This window comes from Bos indicus x Bos taurus, chromosome 5 (genome assembly GCF_003369695.1).
Source record: "Bos indicus x Bos taurus breed Angus x Brahman F1 hybrid chromosome 5, Bos_hybrid_MaternalHap_v2.0, whole genome shotgun sequence".
NCBI lineage: Eukaryota > Metazoa > Chordata > Mammalia > Artiodactyla > Bovidae > Bos > Bos indicus x Bos taurus.
The window spans coordinates 25,742,176-25,761,729 of record NC_040080.1 but is presented as its reverse complement, the minus strand read 5'-3'; the positions used below and the strand labels follow the sequence as shown (position 1 = coordinate 25,761,729).

At 36.7% G+C, this 19,554-nt stretch overlaps 1 protein-coding gene across 4 annotated transcripts in view; it reads right to left on the bottom strand.

Annotated features, from left to right (window-relative positions):
- Positions 1–19,554, bottom strand: part of PTPRO (protein tyrosine phosphatase, receptor type O) — a 260,730-nt gene that overhangs the window by 90,341 nt on the left and 150,835 nt on the right. For all 4 annotated transcript variants that reach the window (XM_027541422.1, XM_027541423.1, XM_027541425.1 and 1 more), the window contains exons 3-7: positions 12,437–12,595; positions 10,523–10,675; positions 7,580–8,023; positions 5,588–5,749; positions 1,514–1,710 (exon numbers count right to left, since the gene is read on the bottom strand). In XM_027541422.1, coding sequence (XP_027397223.1) covers positions 1,514–1,710; positions 5,588–5,749; positions 7,580–8,023; positions 10,523–10,675; positions 12,437–12,595 — 1,115 coding nt within the window. The remainder of the gene's footprint in view (positions 1–1,513; positions 1,711–5,587; positions 5,750–7,579; positions 8,024–10,522; positions 10,676–12,436; positions 12,596–19,554) is intronic.

Genomic DNA, 19,554 nt, shown 5'->3' with positions numbered 1-19,554 from the left:
ACCCTTTGAATAGCACTAAATGCCTGATTTTCATGAGATAAATGGAAACACTCCAAATAGCTTCCACACAGCAAACACCTGTTTTGAGTGCATATTCTATTTCCAGTATACTCCACATAAATTAATAATTAAACTTTTTTTGCCCTTAAGCAAGAAAAGATTGTGTTTGAAATAATGTATATTAATGCATATATATGGAATTTAGAGAGATGGTACAGATGAGCCTGTTTGCAGGTCAGGAATAGAGAAGCAGAAGTAGAGAATGCATATGTGGACATGGGGTAGGGAGAGTGAGATGAATGGAGAGAACAGCATTGACATATATACACTGCTGCTGCTGCTATATACACTACCATATGCTAAACAGACAACTAGTGGGAAGCAGCTGTATAGCACAGGGAGCTCAGCTGGATGCTCTGTGATGGCCCAGAAGGGTGGGATGTGGGGGAGGTGGTGGAGGGAGGTTTAAGAGGGAGGAGATATATGTATACATGTAGCTGATTCAGCTCATTGTACAGCATTAACTAACACAACATTGTAAAGCAGTTACACTCCAATTTTTAAAGTATTGTGTTTGTAAGACACTAAGAATCAGTTTCTTTGATCTTATGGGGGAAAAAAAAAAGTAAAACCAGGTTTAGGAAAATAGGACTGGCTTCAGGCTTCCAGTGGATGTATTCAGGGAGTCCGAGAACAAAGTCTGCTTAGATGCCCAGGTTGGTGGTTTCATTCAGAACTGATGACGGGGCATGGCAGTTCATTCTGGTAGTCACGCCTGGAACTACAGATTCCCAGGTTTCTCCACCTCCCCCACCTACCCCTTTCACTCAGCTAACTGCTGTTTATCCTTTAAAAGTCTCCATTTATATTAGTAAGGGGATTGTTTTTCACTTTATGTACCTGAAATTTTTTAATTGTTTTTTTTTTTCAGTAAGCATGTATTACCTTTATAGTTAAGACAACAAGGAAAAATGGAAAAAATAAAAAATCTGCACCAAATCTCCCCTAAACCTTCTGCTTCCTGTCTCCTCCCCTAGAAGGTAAAGTTCTTCTGATCAGTTTTCAAATCCTCTTGCCCCATCCATATTTATTCATGCCCTTCTTTCTGTGAATTCATGTAGCCCCACCTTCACTTACTTTTAGCCTAGGTCTTATACTCTGCAGTAATAACATGTGTTCTTACTATTGTTCTCTCTAGACTATAAACTCAGCAAGAGCAGGATGTATAAAAATCATCTAGATTCCCACGATCTCCTCCAGTACTCAGCACATCACAGGTGCTCAGGATATGTTCTTGAATGAGGAATGGAAGTAAAAGGAAGACAGTAGTTCTAAGAGAGGAAAGGAAGGTGACTGTGATTGCAGAGCCTTGTGCCCTGACTTCCTGGCTCCTGTATCCATGATGCACCAGGGAGACCTTGGCACAGCTGCTTGCCACGGTGGCACCCTGGCATCTCCTGCGAGGCTGGGCTGCAGGAGGTGAGTGAGCCTGACGGCCCTTCCTTTCCTTTACCTGAGTGCAGTACTGCTTTTCCAGCCTCTGGCTCTCCTTTTGTTTCTGGCAGGTGAGGGACACCACAGACACGATGGTGCCATTGTAGTTCTCTTGGGGAGACGTCCAGGACATCAAGGCAGTGGTTGAGCTTAGAACGTGGACACTCACATGCTGGGGTTTCTCCGTGAGTTCTTCAATCCATTCTCCTGAAGGACCTGGATGTCAAATCAGAGCACAGGGGAGGTTTCAGGCTGAGCGGGTTGAGATAGACTATAGTTTTAAAAATCATGCTGTTTTCCTTTCGCCCTTACAAAGACATTCCAAGTTAGACTGGCAGCCAGACTGGCAAGTCTTCACATCCTCTGCTTAGCTACGGTCTCCACTGGGTGACCTCCCCATCGACCTAAGCAACAGCCTGGTGGCAGCAATGAAACGAATTCTACTGAGAGACAGAAGCTCCACTTCATTTATTACATGCCTCTGAGATTATTCTGGTAACTTCTACACCAGAGAGAATTTATTTCTCTTTTAACAAAGAGTGTGTGTGGCAGTGTGGTTTCATGAGTGTTTGTGATTCCTTTGCTGTTAGGATCTTTGGGCTCTAGAAATAATTATGTTGAGATTCAAATTAGCCTCTACTGCAATCCTGTGAAGAAAATTTTAAATTTGGCGACAGCAGGATCAAAGAGCAGAGTGTGACTCCCTTAGAGAAGAAATAGGCAACAGACAGGCTCAATTACAGAAGCTGGTGGAAACCTGGGTGATAATTTGAGGACACGGTGGGATCCTAATTTTAAAATATCTCCCTAAAAGTGCCCGCCATTAGCTTTGTTCTTTTAAATTTCCGAAGTGGTTATTAGCACAGTGCCTGACACATAGTGAAGACCCAAGAAATGGTAAGGTGATTATTATCTCCTGAAAGTCCCTGTTAAAATGCAAATGTGCAACTTCTTTTATTTGCTTAGGATACATTTCTCAGTTCTCTCAATAAGAAGCTGTATTCCTGGAGCCCAGGAAAAGGGGAGGAATAAGTGACTCTGCTGGGGAGAGCAGTCTCAAGCTCATGGGAAATGGGGCAAAGAAAATAAAAATTATATAAATGATCATTACAATGGCAAAGAGATGTAGGACTCACTGTTTGCCAGGCTCTTTTAAGCTTATTTGTGTTTACATATTTTAATTCTTTAATTTTCTTAACTAAACTTATGAGATAAGTACTGAATTGGTTTCAGTTTCAGATGAGGAAACTGAGGCAGAGATAGAATAAGTAGAGCTGGGATTCACACACAAGAAGTCTGGTTTCAAAATCCATACTCTTAACCCTGTGTGAAACTTCCTGGAGCATTATGAAACTGTGAGAAGGATGAATCTGGAAACAGGAAAGTTGGCCCCAAACTCAGTTTTGCTCATTATTAGCGATACAATGTTGGGCAAATGACTTCTCTGAATCTCTGTCACTGCATCTGTCAAATGGACAAATCATAGGACATTAGGATTGGAAAGGACTTTAGAGTTCCAGTGTGGGTTACTGATGGGGAAACTGGGGCCCAGAGATGTGAATGACCTGCCCAGTGTCACAGAGTGAGTACTGAGAGACAACCTGGGGTTCCTATCTCCTGGGCCAGGGCTTTGTGTTAACTCACCAAGATGCCATATGATTAGTCTACTTTACAAGACTGTTGCTGGGATCAAATGAGATTGTAATGTATTAGAAAACTATCAAATGTGAAGTGCTATTACTTTTACGAAGATCTGAGGTGGTGGGGGCGAGGGTGGATGGAGGCAAAAAAAAAATCACTCATTTAATGGCTTTATAATAGGATGGACCTGATAATCAACCCAAGGTAACAGGTCACTGCAGACTCCATGGAAATGGACTCTGCTACTAAAGATTTCTAGAGTCTGATTCTCCTTCTCACACTAAGTGGCTAAAGTTTCTGTGTCTAGGTTTTTTTTTTTCCACCTAAAAATGGAGATAATAGCAATGCTCCCTTCAGAAGGCTTTTGGGAGACTAATGCAGATTTCTACCTTAATTTTCACCTCTGAGGAAAGCCTTCAAAACTACATAAATACAGTATTCTTATAAATCAAAGGTATATACATAGTACACCTGAATAACTCATTACTGCAGAACAGAGTATCTGAAACTCCAAACAGGTTATTTTATTGGCAAAGAAACAGCAAAATTTCTAGTATTTTCCTAAATGAATATTAACATGCATCTCTTCAAAAGAATCATATTTGTGAGCAATTCTGACATTCTCAGCAGCTCTGGTCAGTTTGGATAATCTAAAAATAAAGTGCCTATCACTGGAAAGTGATTCAATAAATATTTGTTGAATGTACAACAGAAATAATAAATAAGCAAAGAGTATAACCTAAGCAAAGAGTATAACCCCAACTTAGGGTTTTATTATGTGGCATGAAAAACAAGAGGTACCCAATAAAATCCATCTAGAAAAATATCACACTCAGAGATAAGCTCTGTACTGTAAAGAATCTGCCTGCAATTCGGGAGACCTGAGTTCAATCCCTGGGCCAGGAAGATCCCCTGGAGAAGAGAATGGCTACCCACTCCAATATTCTTGCCTGGAGAAACTCATGGACAGAGGAGCCTGGTAGGCTACAGTCCATGGGGTCACAAAGAGTTGGATGAGATTGACCGACTAACACTTTCACTTCATTATGAAACACAGTAGAAATTCAGAGCAGGGAAGAGCTAATGGCCTGAACAGTTGTGGGAGTTTTCCTGGAACTTGCAGTGGATCTCTGCTGGCAGACAAGGGAATCTCTGGGTTAATGAAACATTTTAAGCCTCATGGGAAGAACTCAATACTAAACTTTGCTTTCATTCTCAAATGATGCCATGTCAAAGATCTCCTGTAACTGACAGACATGCAAGCTGATCATGGATATTTTTTTCTGCTTGTCTAGTGGATATTTCAAGCCTTTCACAAGTGGTGACATTTTTGATTTCCTTAGAAAAATTGTTATATAGGGTATTTTCAACATTTTTAGGCTGCTAAATAAACTGATTTCTCTCCTCTGCCCTCCTCCTTGTTATCTCGCCTGTCTTTTTGAGGGTCATTTAATGAAAGGTGGTATTTTGCCTTTGGAGATAACATATGGTGATCATCCTTCTCAGAATGAAGTTTTTATCCACTGCCTTCTGGGTTTGTTTTTTTTTTTTTCTGCTGATCAGAGGCACATTAACTCCGGATAAGCTAGGAAACAGATTTTTGGCCTCTAAACTTTTGGTAAGCATAGTCAGATTAGCAGAAAACGTTACCTATGTGCACTATTTGTATAGCTTTCTGAGGCTAGTTATTGGCCTGCTATTATTCCTGATGGAATCAGTAGAAGCTGCCCTAAGACTTGGTATTGGTATTTTCATGATGTTACAGCTTTGTTGTTGTCGTTTAGTCATTAAGTCATGTCTGTCTTCTTGGGACTCCATGGGCTGTAGCTCACCAGGCTCCTCTGTCCCTGGGATTTTCCAGGCAAGAATACTGGATTGGGTTGCCATTTCCTTCTCCAGGAGATCTTCCCGACCCAGGGATTGAACCTGCGTCTTCTGCATTGCAGGTGGATTCTATATTATCTGAGCCACCAGGGAAGTCCCATGCTCTATCTTAGTTTGTGCTAATTTTTGGAGAGACCACCTAGGTCTTACTACATTTGAATCTCTGTGCTTCTTTCAAGCTCCTCAAACTCAATGAGCCTTTTCAGACAGTTCAAAAATACCAGTTTTCATTATGGCTTCAAACAAAAGTCCTCTTTCCTTAACTATGTGTCCATGTCCTTGGAGAGTTTGTTACCACTAGTGCAAAAGGTCAGTTTAACAAATGTTCAATTTTCTCAATAATAAAAAAAAATCCTCAAGTTAAATCCCCGGATAAATTTGCTACTATGATACATACATATATTTTCTCTGCTGTCAAAAACCACATGGATTTGGGCCTCTCATGACCTTGAAGAATTCTCAGGGTCTCTAAGGTTTGATGAATAATTGATGCTTAAGCATCATTCATCACACCAACTCCATTGTTCTAGCTCCTCTGTAAGTGCAAAATAATCTCTTTGGTACTTACTGATATAAAAACTGAGTGATTTTGCTGACTGACTGTTTCGCGTTTCGCAAGATCCTGAGGAACTAAAGGTTGTCACAGATAACTTATATTTCCCGGGCTCCTTCAGGTCTGCAACAAATTCATGTGCTTCTTCATCCACTGTCAAATATTCAGTAAAGTTTTCTAAATCATATATAAAGAAGAGAATATATATGAATTGATATCTGGAATAGCCTTGGCTATAGACAGGTCAATTAATTTTTTAAAAAAGTATTTTCTTATTTTGCCTCTTTCCCTATGTTGAGTTGAATTATACCTCCAAACAAAAATTGCTATTGAAAAAAGATGGTTAAGAGTTCAAATTGTTTTCTTACAGTACTTTAAAATAACAAAATTAAAATACAGTGTCCAAATCAATAAAAATATGGATACATATATACTGCATTCTTACATACTGTCAGCAGTAAAATGATACACACAAAACGGAAGTATAATGTTAGGAGAAGATAGCAATGATCAACTTTCTCATTTGGATATAAAGAATTAAAAGAAACAGTACCAAATGTTGTGCAAGTTCTTTGTGATAACATTAAATATCCGTAAGTGTCTTAAAATATATTGAATTATTTTTCTAGTTAGAAATAATCCTCTGGGTATATTTTCTGACACATTATATTTTGCTTCATTGGCTGACTTCCAGAAATTTTAAAAGTAAAAATGATTTTTACATTGCTTCAAAGTCCATCTCCTGCTGCTTATTACTTCATTTGAAGTTTTTTTTTTTTTTTTTTTTTATCATTTGGTGACCAGAGTAGCCTTCAACAGAACACACTGCAGTCAGATAAAAGCATGATTGAACTTTCATGGAAATAGGCATTACAAAATATTCTAAGATATAAGACCTTATTTTCCAGAGACTATATCGAGCAACAGAAAAATAAAAGACTAAGGGAACTTTTTAAAAATACAGATAATTTCAGGCAGATGTTAAGACTTTTGACTCAAATAATTATAAATGACAAAGGATTTCAATTTTATATAATATTTGGGTATTGTTGGTCGCTCTATACTCCAATATAGAGGAATTCACAAATCTTGTATTTCATTCTATTGGATAAAATAGGGGCAAACAGTATGTCATCTATGAGACTATATGATTTGAATACCCTAGCATGTAAGTAAGGCTGTCAATTTAACCTCAAATTTTGACAGCTTGACAACCTTTGCCACTCAAACTACTAGACTGGCGAGCAAAAAATGAAGTATGTCATTATAAAAACAAAATAAACAACAAATAAGTATGAAAATCTACCAAACAACAAGTCAGATATGATTCGTGACTCAAATTTACTGAATGCCATGGCCCTATTTTTCATAAAGTAATGGGTTAAATACAAAGAATGTCTCTTGGTTGCTAAGTGAATACCATATATATAATATGGTAGCTAGAGTGGGAATACCAGTTGCTGTGTATTTTTATTCTACTACCAGTCCCTCTTTGGAAAAATGTGAGTTGTGCTGGTTCCAGGGGAGCACCCCTAGAGGGGAATAAGACTAGCCTGATAAGCAGAACATAGGTCTGATACTCTAGGGAAAGTAGCCATGTTGTCAGCAAGATTCTTTTGTTGCATGCTTCACAAGTTTGTGTGCTGGGAAAACAGAACACTTCTCCAGGATATTCTGTAATTTGTGATGGTAAGAAATTTAATTCAAAATCTATTCAAAGTTTCCTCAGTGGCCTGGGGGAGGTGAAATGTCAGCAATAAAATGTGTACAATTGCCTATACTTGCGATGTGTGAACTACCCAAACTGGGTTCTGACCCAATCTGTTCATTTTCATTTTCTGGTTTCAGTCTGCCTTGGGATATTCAATAAATTCTTCATTTTCTTTACCATTTTTCTTTATATCTTAACTGTCTACCTTCAGTCTTTCTTTCTAAATGGAATTTTTAAAAGTTCCCATTTTCTTTACCTTTGCACCATTTAAGTCCTCTGATTTCCTAGTACTTTACCTTCTCTTTCTATGTGGATATGGAACCCATCAAAGGCAGTGGGTGGTTTTGGTGGTAACCAACTCAATATCATTTGTACAGGGAAAGAAGAGAAAGAGCTGGATGCCGATTTCTCCATGTCACTGAGTGTACTGTTGTTTTCGTATTCTGTGGGAAGCACGCTGACAAATTCATCTTCGCTTTCAGGAGTCGCAGATGCACTGTCCCACCAATATGGCTGGGATGTTGTTTCGAAATCACTGCTGTTAAAATCAGGCCAACCAGAAGAAATGTTGCCAGAGGGAATTTCAGGAGTGTCATCTGTAAAATGGAAGACTTTGCCCTTTCCCGTTGTATCTTGTGACCTCATGAACGATTCCTCTGGGAAACTGCCGCTCTCTTCTTCCCAGTTGTTTTTGTTCAAGTTCACTATACGAACTGAGATATTCTGAGGTGGATAAGGGGCTATAAGAAAGAGAATTATCATTTTATGTATTTTTAAACTATTATAATGAATACTTTATTAATGAGTCAAACATAAAAGCAGATTCAGAAAACAGAGTTTTTTTTATTTTTTAAATTTTTATTTTATTTTTAAACTTTACTATATTGTAGAAAACAGTTTTATTGTACTTTTACATCAAGAACAAGTGTCACTTCAAGTACATGTCTACTTAAGATTTTGTATATGATGTGCACACATTATCGTATCATCAGTCACACTTCAAATACATTAAATAATGCTACTATGTTAGTCAAAGTGGTGACTGAACCACTTCCAAAGTAGAGTTACACACATATTTTTCAGCTTATCACAATCTCCTTTCTAAAAAACCGAGTCTCTGTCACTAGATCTTTTTTTTTTTTCTCTAATTTTATTTTATTTTTAAACTTTACATAATTGTATTAGTTTTGCCAAATATCAAAATGAATCCGCCACAGGTATACATGTGTTCCCCATCCCGAACCCTCCTCCCTCCTCCCTCCCCATACCATCCCTCTGGGCCGTCCCAGTGCACCAGCCCCAAGCATCCAGCATCATGCATCGAACCTGGACTGGCAACTCGTTTCCTGCATGATATTTTACATGTTTCATTGCCATTCTCCCAAATCTTCCCACCCTCTCCCTCTCCCACAGAGTCCATAAGACTGTTCTATGCATCAGTGTCTCTTTTGCTGTCTCGTACACCGGGTTATTGTTACCATCTTTCTAAATTCCATATATATGCGTTAGTATACTGTATTTATGTTTTTCCTTCTGGCTTACTTCACTCTGTATAATAGGCTCCAGTTTCATCCACCTCATTAGAACTGATTCAAATGTATTCTTTTTAATGGCTGAGTAATACTCCATTGTGTATATGTACCACAGCTTTCTTATCCATTCATCTGCTGATGGACATCTAGGTTGCTTCCATGTCTTGGCTTTTTTACAAAAAAGCAACTATAGTGTCTTATAGCTATCAAGGCTAAAAATACTCCCTATGACATAGTTGCACTTAAGAGAGTTGTGTGTTGAAATTACCTTTAGGAATTTTAACACACATATTGCAAATATGGCTTCGCTTCTAACCTCTCAAAATGAAAACTATGCCCACAAAATAAGTTTATGAATTATGGAAGTATGCTTTTCTAGTGGTAGAAAATTATGAAGGCCACTGAATGGTCTCTACCTACAACAAATTCTACATATCTTTCAAACAGCAACTCAACACTCGCCTCTTAGGAGCTTTTAATAAAAATTAATCTTTTGCTCTTTCATGCTGCTATATAACTTCGTGTGTACATGCTCAGTCACTTCAGTCATGTCCAACTCTTTAATAATATTTATTGCATTCTGCCTTGTATGATTGCCAATAGCTGTTTAGTTGCTAAGTCATGTCCAACTCTTTGTGACCCCATGGATGTAGCCCATCAGATTCCTCCATCCATGGGATTTCCCAGACAAGAATACTGGAGTAGGTTGCCATTTCCTCCTCCAGGGGATATTCTTGACCCAGGGATTGAACCCATGTCTCCTGCGTTGGTAGGCGGATCCTTTACCATTGAGCCTCCAGAGAAGCCCATGAGTGCCAGTAGTACCTCTACCGTTTTTGAGGCCAGGAAACCATTTCAGCGGACTTTGTTTTCATCTCGCCCAGTACTTAAAAAATCTCCCAGGTAAAAGATGCTCAACTAGTTTCTTTACTTGAATAATGAAAACTACAAGTAGAATCTTAGGTGTTGATGTAAGGTGAATAGAATATTAATATTTAGCTGAAATAGTTTCTTTGTTTTGGCCTAAAGAATGAGAATCATGACATCTTAAAATTTCAGATTGGCAGGGTCTGTTGGTGATCTATTATAACCCATTCCCAATGTTTGTATGAATTGTGCCTCCTCATGCTTATCGAATACTTAAGCATGTTTTTGGGGAAAATGTCAGTTCTATTGGTATTGGTGATGGGTATTTAGCATGTGTGTATTTATTTTACCCATCCATTCTTTCACCTTCCTACCCATCTGTCTATCCATCCATTCATCCATCTATCCATCCTATGATTAAGTTAAGCACTGCCAAGTTTTAGGTGTATCTGAATCCTAATATTTTCTTTTAATAATCAGATAATCTATACTAGAACATCTCACATCTGTTCTTCTGCCATATGGTTATTATGTCATATTGTAGATTTACTGATGTCTACTTGATTCAGTTAAGTTACTTACTTATAACTTTTGGTAATATCACATGCTATTTTATTCAAAGATTAAAAATCTGTGATTTCATTGATATTTAAATTTTTTATTGAGTATTTTGCTCAGTTCATTTTACATTGATAGAAAATTCATTTTAGATTATTGAAATATGTATTTTTTTCTGAGTTCTGGAACAGAATTTTCCTTAGGATGACAGAAAGAATATATATAACAACAACATATAATTTAATTATTTTTTCACTAAATTTGATTTTTCAAATGACTTACCAGTTCTATGCTGTTTGGGTTCATGACTGACACCGCTGTACTCCACAAGAGTGCTTTTATTAAAATTTGCCTCTGATACCAGCTGAAAGGTGATATTACTATAGCATATTCCTGGCAGCCAGTGATTAAACACTGTTTTTCCCTTAAAAAAATCTGAGGAATAAAAACAATTATATTAAATTTTTGGTTTTCTAAATGCCACAGACTTCTAGAAAGTTCTGAACAATTATGACTATCTGTCAAATAATATTTCCTGTGACTTCTAGTATAGTCAGTAATAAAAATTTGATTTAAGGCTTGAGATGAAAATTGAAATTTTTAGACACAAAGGCTTTTTCTGCAAGAATTAGATACAATTGGAATTAAAATTTTATTATAGGAACATTTGATGTATTAAGTGGAAATGGTAACATATAGAAATTGTAGAGATTAGGTTTATGCTAATCATTTACTGTAAGAACCCAAGGTATTTTGCCAATTTATGACTTAGGAAAAAATAATTTTACAAGAAATGTTTTCACTAGACTCACTTGTAAAATATAGCCTATTTTTTAAAAGAAAATGATTTGTCATTTGGCAAATGGGACCTTCCTGAAAAAAGAAGAAAATTTTAAAAATTGAATTTTATTTAGAAAATGTTTTTTTTGGAAGATAATAATAAACTTAAAAACCCAATCCAAGTTGGAAAGGAATGAGGGAAAGGAACTGAAAATACCACTTATTGAATGAAAAGCCAAAAATAATTTGCAAAATTAATTAACTTAAAAAAAGGAGCATACTAGTTAACATTTTTAAATTCATGGAATTTAGCTCAACAAAAGTGTCAGTGATGGTTTTCAGTTATTTATAAACTTATATTTGCATGTGATCAATAAGCAAACAAGGTCCCAATTACTAATTTTCAGGTAATCTGTTTTCATTGAAAACAAAGAATGCAGTAATAGAGTCTATTTTTGTTTATTTGATTTTTTTTTTAAGTTTTAAAAAAAACCTGTAGAGTTACTGCATGTGCCTTAAACACTGTCTCATTAAAAAAAAAAAATCCTTGGAAGATTCAGGAATTTATAAAAGTAGCAAGTCAAAGTGGGATGTTTCTGGGTATCATGGCTTAGGTGGTTGAGTAAGTATCCTCTACCTGGTTTTCATTTACAACTAATCAGCTTTGAGACCAGCACCTACACTCGGTGCAGATAAGTGTAGTGGCTCTGTGTCCTGAGAATATTTGTCTCTCCAGTTCAGTTCCCAAAACTGAATGTCCTCTGTCCTCTCCCTGTCCCTCTCCCACTTGGCCCACTTCTGCCCTCTAGTCTATTCAGAGAAATTGATTGGGGTTCTTTAGAAATTTTTAATTCCCCTGGACCCTCTTCTCTCTCTCTCTGACCACAAGATTCCCATCAAGCCAGTAAAAATAGTGAAACCCATTTTTGTATATTAATGCAGTCATTTAACTAGTCATACAGATAAATATACACAAAGGAACTGAAAAGTATTGTCTTAAGCATTCGAGAATAATGTTGGACCATCTCCAAATGAAATTTTTTGAAAGACCCCCATCTAACTTCCCAGGTCTGGAAATGCCTTAATGCACTCAGAAGGAAATGATTAGGTGCTGTGCTTCTAAATTTAAATTGTTTCCTACACCAGACATGCAGGAATAATATTTGGCAAGAATAACATGTAAGTCATAATAATTTGAGTTTTTATGTTTATGCGTGACACATGACTCTAAAATAATGAACCAAACATTTTAAGTCTCCTCATAACAATATTTTCATGCATCAGTAACTATTTTTATTGGTTCATTATGATCAAACAGTGACTTATAAGACTTCTTCAGAGCAAGAGCAAGGCCATTCGGCAGAAATTATGTAAAATGTAAGAGTCATCATTTTTCATCTTTCTGTTGCCTCTTACCTTTATATAGCATCGTCCGGAAGTCTTTACCTTCCCAATAGCTTATGTTTACTCTTGTGAAAACATTGTATTTTTCTGGATAATGAATTTCAAAGAGGACTCCTGTTTCAGGAGAAGGTTTATAGTCATATATTGAAACACTGGTTACAGGAAGAGGTTCTGCAGAAGGAAAGTTAATGGAGAAAGGGGAATTGGGAAAAGAGCAAAATACCATTATTAATACTTGGAAGTGCCAAGGATGACACCTATTAGCATTTTACACATACTTTAATTATCTGTAAGACACTAAACTCCTCAGTACTCCTGAGCTGACTGTTCTCTTTAGCAGTAATTAATAAGGCATATTTTATGTGGTGATTTCTGCTTTTCAAAGAACTTTCATATTCATTTTTCCAATTGCCTTTTGCAACAACCCTAAGATCTAGGAAGAGCAAATATTCATATCACCATTCAACATATAAAAATAATGAAAACTGAGACTTTAAATTACTTGTCAATGGTAATTTAACAAGGACATGGCAGAGTCTGTATCTACAGATTCCTAGTTCATTTTTCCCCCAAGTCAAGAAAATTTGATATTAATAACAGACAAGTAACAGAAAATAGGCTTCCTGGGAGGCGGGTGCAGTGGTAAAGAATCCACCTGCCAATGTAGGAGATGCAAGGGACTTGGGTTGGATTCCTGGGTGGAGAAGATTCCCTGGAGGAAGAAATGGCAACCTGCTCCAGTATTCTTGCCTGGAAAATTCCATGGACAGAGGAAACAGCAAGCTACAGTCCATGGGGTCACAAAGAGTGGGACATGACTGAGTACAATAGAAAATATGTTTTGGCTCTGACCAGGCATAAATGTTTTAATAATCAGTTATTTCTTCATGTGAGGTTAGCATTTTTTAAATATTAAGTATAAGATTGCAAACCATCCTATATTATGAGAATTATAGTTCATAATATTTACCAGCCTTTCTACAGAAATTTAAAAATGTTTATTTGTATTTTGTATGAGTTGTTAACTCATCACAAAACTTTACCGATTGATTGATTTATGTCTGAATCTCCTCCATTCCCACTTTTCAGCCCAAGTCTTGTACAGTACCAGAGTCCCTTCGCTCTTTAGTAGGGATTAATGAATGAATCTTACTAGCATGCATTTCATTCAAGAAAATATTTAAAACAATTTGGCATGGAGTCAACTCTTTATTGGCTTCCCTGATGGCTCAGTGGATAAAGAATCCCCCTGCAAAGCAGGAGGCACAGGGGTCATGGGTTCAATCCCTGAATGGGGAAGATGGCAACCCACTTCAATATTCTCAGCTAAAAAATCCAATCGACAGAGGAGGCTGGCGGGCTACAGTCTGTGGGGTTGCAGAGTCAGATACAACTGAGCAACAAAGCACGAATCAAATCTTATAGAAAAAACTGATTTTGATTCAAAGTTTTAGCATTGAGAGGATTCTTGGACATCTATAGCCTAAATGAAGCCTCCAGTTAAAATAAATTAAATTAAAAAAAAGAACAAAACAAAAGAAATGAACTTAGTTTAAGTTTTACACTTTGAAATTTCAATTTCAATAACATAAGAAACCAAAATTTGACTTAGTGCATTCAACAAGTACCTACTTTGTCTCAATCTAAATATCTTTTTTGTTGTTTTTATAAATTTATATTCTAAATGTTTCTGTTTTATTTTTGCCAATGTTTGTTTCATTATTGCTTAATCTTTTAAAATAAGTATAATTCTTTCATCTATCATTTTATAGATGATAACATACTACAAATTTTTGTTATGTTGCTACATAAAACATAATCCAAAATGTGATAATAATTTTGATATCTGTCTTGTTTAGCATAGATTTTGTTTGTTCTAAACCATAAGCCTTTGGCCAAATTTTGCTTTCTCATTGTCCCATTTATTGCTTTTTCTTCACTGTTTTGAGGCAGTTTAGCATCCTTTCAGCTCACCAGAAGCTGTAGTCTAGGGCCAGGGCATATAACATCACTCTGGGGTTCTTGATATTATGGATGATATAGCTGTTTTCACAAACTCGTTCTCTGAGTAAGAGGATAATAAGCTTGGTACTTGATAGTAAGACTATGTGTCTCTTGCATCCTTAGGACTCCTCATGTGCCTTTTTTGGCAAGCAGGAAGAATCTTTGCTTTCAACAATGAACCTGGCTCTGGGTCATATCTAACGTGTAAAAATTCAATCCTTCCTACTCTATGGTGACCCAGACTCAGTACTGTCTTCTTTCAGACTCAGAGCACAAAGGTTCCATGACTTCAGCCTTCTTCCCTACTTTGAGTTTATTTTTTTTAATATAAATTTATTTATTTTAATTGGAGGTTAATTACTTTACAACATTGTATTGGTTTAATGTACTTTGAGTTTCTGATTCATGGAGACACCTGTCTTATTTCTGAGCCTAGAAATATATTTCTGGTTTGCTTTTCACTTTGTGGTGGGAGCAAAGAATATATGACAAAGCAGAAATTTACTGCATTATTTTTACTAAAAAATCCTACCACAGAGTCCCATTTTTTCTTGTAATAAAAAATTAAAAATGGCATTTAATAGTATCATTATTTCCTCATTAGGTGGCCCACATAATAAAAACTATCTTCAAATTGAACAATATTTCCTGTTTCTTAATTCCCTTTGAACCATCATGACAGTTCCTGAATAGGAAGACTCTTAAAGTTCTGTATGTGACTATCTTAGAAGATGAAAAAACAAGCAGATGTAGGCTTGCACTTGTTAATATCTGCTAATTGCTGAGGTTATTTCTTCCTGTGATTGCTCTGTTTTTTAGGAACTAAAAGGAAAGCTCAGTATCCTTTGCTTCTGATGTGACCAACCTAAGGACATGTGTCTTCTGACATGATCCTCTTGATGGAGACAAACCTGGGCTTAGTCCCCAACTTCTGATGTCAGGAGTAGGGAAAAGGGAACCATCCAGGTCCCAGGCCAGAGCTCTTGTCTGATGCTTAGATAACAGCCTGGGACCTGACCTAATGGTTCAGCTGTATCCAAGCAGGCCACTGAGTTGAGCTGGCAGCAGCAGCCACCTGTGGCCCAGGAAGGATCTACTAACTTAGTTCAAGTCTTCATCATTTCTTTTGTAGGAGAGCAAAATTTGCCACCACAAAATGTGTCTCTTTGGCATGAGGCTTTTTTAAGAAACAGACGAATCAGGAAGAAACTTTGATCTTCCCCCTAACTGCCTAGAAGAATTTAGATAGAGGGCCTGTTCCTGGAATAGAGTATCACCAGGGGGATTGGCAAAGAATATGGGCTGGAAGTGGCTTGGAGATCAGAGTCCTCTCTGTGTCCTGTGGTCTCTTCAGGGCCCAGCTTTTGTTTATCAAACATCTGCTTTTCTATCCATTCATGTACATTGCCTTCCTCCTCATTTATGGTCTCAAATCACTACCCCCAACATCTTCTTTTGTCTTTAGCTGAAGATGGTTTCTAAGGTGAAGGTTTTGGCCATTTTGGAGAATTCTTGTTTTCCTGGGTCTCTCCCATCTACACAATTGATTACATTTCAGTTTGATTTTCTTTTGTTCATCTGTCTCACATCAGTTTAATTCTCAGACCAGCCGGAAAAACCTAGAAGGGTAGGTAAGAATTTCTTCCTCTCCAACATTTCCCTGGAATATTTAAACAACTTTCTAAATTATTCTTCCTTCCTCCAACCTCACCTTAATTTTTCTTATTTCTGTTTAAACGTTTTAAGCGTTCAGGCTACTTGATATTCTCACTTTTGTCAGTCTCTTTTAAATCTGTCACCTCCACCTCACTGATTTTTCCCCATCTGATCTTTTCTGTTTCTCCTTTGCTCTCAGCCTCTTGAAAAATTTTCTGTTTAATGTAATTGGTATTAATTATACTTAGTGATCTTATACTGGATGCTACAAACTATGTTAAGGAGTTTATTTAAATTTTTTAGTATAAAAAATTTACATTATTTAATAGCACCCACTACCAAATCAGTAATCAACAGCCCACAAGCCAAATCTGGCCTGCCACATGTTTTTGTATGATTTCTGAGCAAAGAAGGCTATTTACAGTTTAAAATGGTTGGCAAAACTCAACAGAAGAATACTATTTCATGACACATGAAAATTATATGAAATTCAAATTTTGGTGTTTTAAAATAAAGTTGCCTTAGAATACAGCCATGCTTATTTGTTTACATGTTATCTATGGCTGCTTTTCTGCTAACATAGTGGAGTTGAATCACTGTAACACAGACCATATGGTCCACAAATCATAAAATATTTATTACCTAGGTCTTTACAGGAAAAGTTGGCTAACCAGTGGAATAGATTATAAATTAGAAAACTAGAAGAATGGAATAATCTGCCAAAGTCTACATTATGGTTCCCAGATTTCTCTGACTCTAAAGTTCATGCTTTGATCCACTATTCAAAATATCTGTGTGATAATTTGTCCATTCCAAGGCAAGATTCAGACCATGTGCCTTGCAGCTCTGTTACAAGAAGGAGATTTCCCCCAATCAAATTGTGTGTCATTCCTTGTATAAGACCTGTCCTCATTCCTCGTCACTTAAAGATTAAGGTCTAAACACTTTTGTAAAGTATTCAAGGTTATTCCCAATATTTCTAGTGACCTTTTTCTTCATTTTCTGGAATCATAGATGCTTGCCATCTTCACTCTTGCAGTTCACAGGTGTGCCCTGCTATTAAAAAATGCTATGCCTGCATTTTTAAAAAATCTATGATTCACTTTAAGTCTGAGTGTAACACTTTCCATTGCTTATCCATTTGGCAAATTTTCACTAAATTTTTCATCATTGTTTCTTCTGAGGTGCCTTCCCAATGTTTCCTAAGAAGGCTGGGTAGTCTCTTACATAATTATTTTACAGCACTTATCATATATTTGTAATGTTTTCTTTATCTTTTCCACTATTGTATACCATCTTTGAGAACGGGCATTTTATTTATTTCTCTGGCACCTAGGATGTGGCATAGAGAATGTAGACAATATATAAAGTAAAAACTCAGACATTATTTTTATTTATCATGGCTGAATTGTATGTCCCATATATGTTCTGTAGTCATGTCTCTAGGACTTAACAAACACAGGAGACAGCAGTGTGTAAACAGGATTTCCCAACTTTCTAAGAAGTTGTTTTCATGTATTATTTTATCTCCTGAGAAACTACTCCTTGTTTCTAATGTGCCCATGATATGCTGAAGGTTCTCAAACAGTTAAATATTAATCAGATGTCAGAGCCTAAGGGTTATGAAACTCTTGAACTGGCCAAATGACTTGTTTGTGCTGAATTTATTCTTTGCTATGTTCCTCAGCTTTCTCTGAGAGTGCCAGACTCAGAACAACTGTGGAGAAATATCAAAGGACTGCCCTAGGGCCAATTGCTTTGTCATTGCTTATTTCATGAAGACAAAGATGCAACAGACAATAAATGACTGCATCAAATGTACCCTTTCATTCTCAACTTGTCAGCTATGGGAGCAGATCCTACAAATGTTTTGTAAACTTTCAAGAAGCCTTCCCCTTAGAAAAATAAAGATGGGAAAAATACATCATTAGCTAATAAATAATGGTAATTTTAGAGCTCAAAAGTAATCTTAGTCATCCATTTTAACCCTCTCTTTTTTAAAAGAGGAAGCTGAAACCTAAATATCACTAATGTCCCAGAAATATTTGTACAAAAAAACCCAGTTCCTATAGTCCCAAACTGTTACTGCTTTCAAAACTGGGATGGTGTAATTAAGTATTTGAAAATGCAAGAGAAAGTGAGAGACAATAAACCATCATTAATTAATTTTTACTCTTTAGATATCAATGCAAGTTTCCTCTTTCAATTAGGATGCAGAAAACTGCAATTCAATATTATCCCTCGACATCTAACAGTGAGAAGAAAAAGCCAAATAATGCGTGAGACATAATTTTTCTTGAGTTTATCAGAGAGATGAGATTGCAAGGCAACCAAATGAGCTAAATTCCAAAGATGAGCCCCTCTGGGACACCAGAGGGGACACAGCAACTCTTTTCCCTTTAGTAGGGCACGACAGAAAGAAGGAGCACCATTAAAGCCGGAGAGAAGAAAGCAACTAGCATTTTCCTGATTCATACAGGCAGTGTGTGTGCATTTATGCTCAGTCGTGTCTGACTCTGTGTGACCCCATGGACTGTAGCCTGCCAGGATTCTCTGTCCATGGGATTCTTCAGGGAAGAACACTGGAGTGGGTTGCCATTTCCTACTCCAGGGGATCTTCCCAACCCAGGGATGGAACCCACAGCTCTTGCAATTCCTACACTGGCAGGTGGATTCTTTCCCACTAGCATTTTCTAGGAAGTCCCTCCCATACATAGAAGATGGCTACATTCCTTGAGATATTTTATTTGCTTTTATTAACAATTGGCTGTTCCTACTATCTGCCCTTTGTTGCAAAACTCCTGTATATCCTAGCTCCCCATTTGCCTCCTTGGAGCAGTTTTCTCAGGGTCACTTGAGATGCTGCCTTCAGAGCTTGAAGTTTTCCGTATGTTCCCTAAACAAAACTTAACTTTCAACTTTTAGGTTGTGCGTATTTTTTTTAAGTTGACATGCTAAAACAATAATATTTTGAATGCAATTGGTTAAGTAAACTATGTTATTAAAATTTATTTCACCTTTTCAGAAAATATGTGTCTCTCAGAAAATTTAATATTACATATGTGATTATTGGCTAGTGCTAGTCTAAACACTCCAATTAAAAGACAGAGATTTTCAGATTGGGGGAAAAAGCAGAACCAACTGTATGCTGTTTACAAGAAACCCATTTACCTATAAAGATGTAAGTAGGTTAAGGTATAAAGATGAAACAAGTAAACTATGAAAATACTTAAAGAAAACTAAAATGTCTATATTAATATCAGACAAAATAGTCTTCAACACAAGTCATTTGATGAGGGATAAAGGAGGACATTGCATACAGATAAGAAGCTCAACCCATTTTCCAGGCAAGAGTACTGGAGTGGGTTGCCATTTCCTTCTCCAACAAGAAGACATAGTAATCCTAAAATTATTTGCACCTAACAACATAACAATAGGGCTTGAAAATAGATAAAGCATAAATTAAAAGA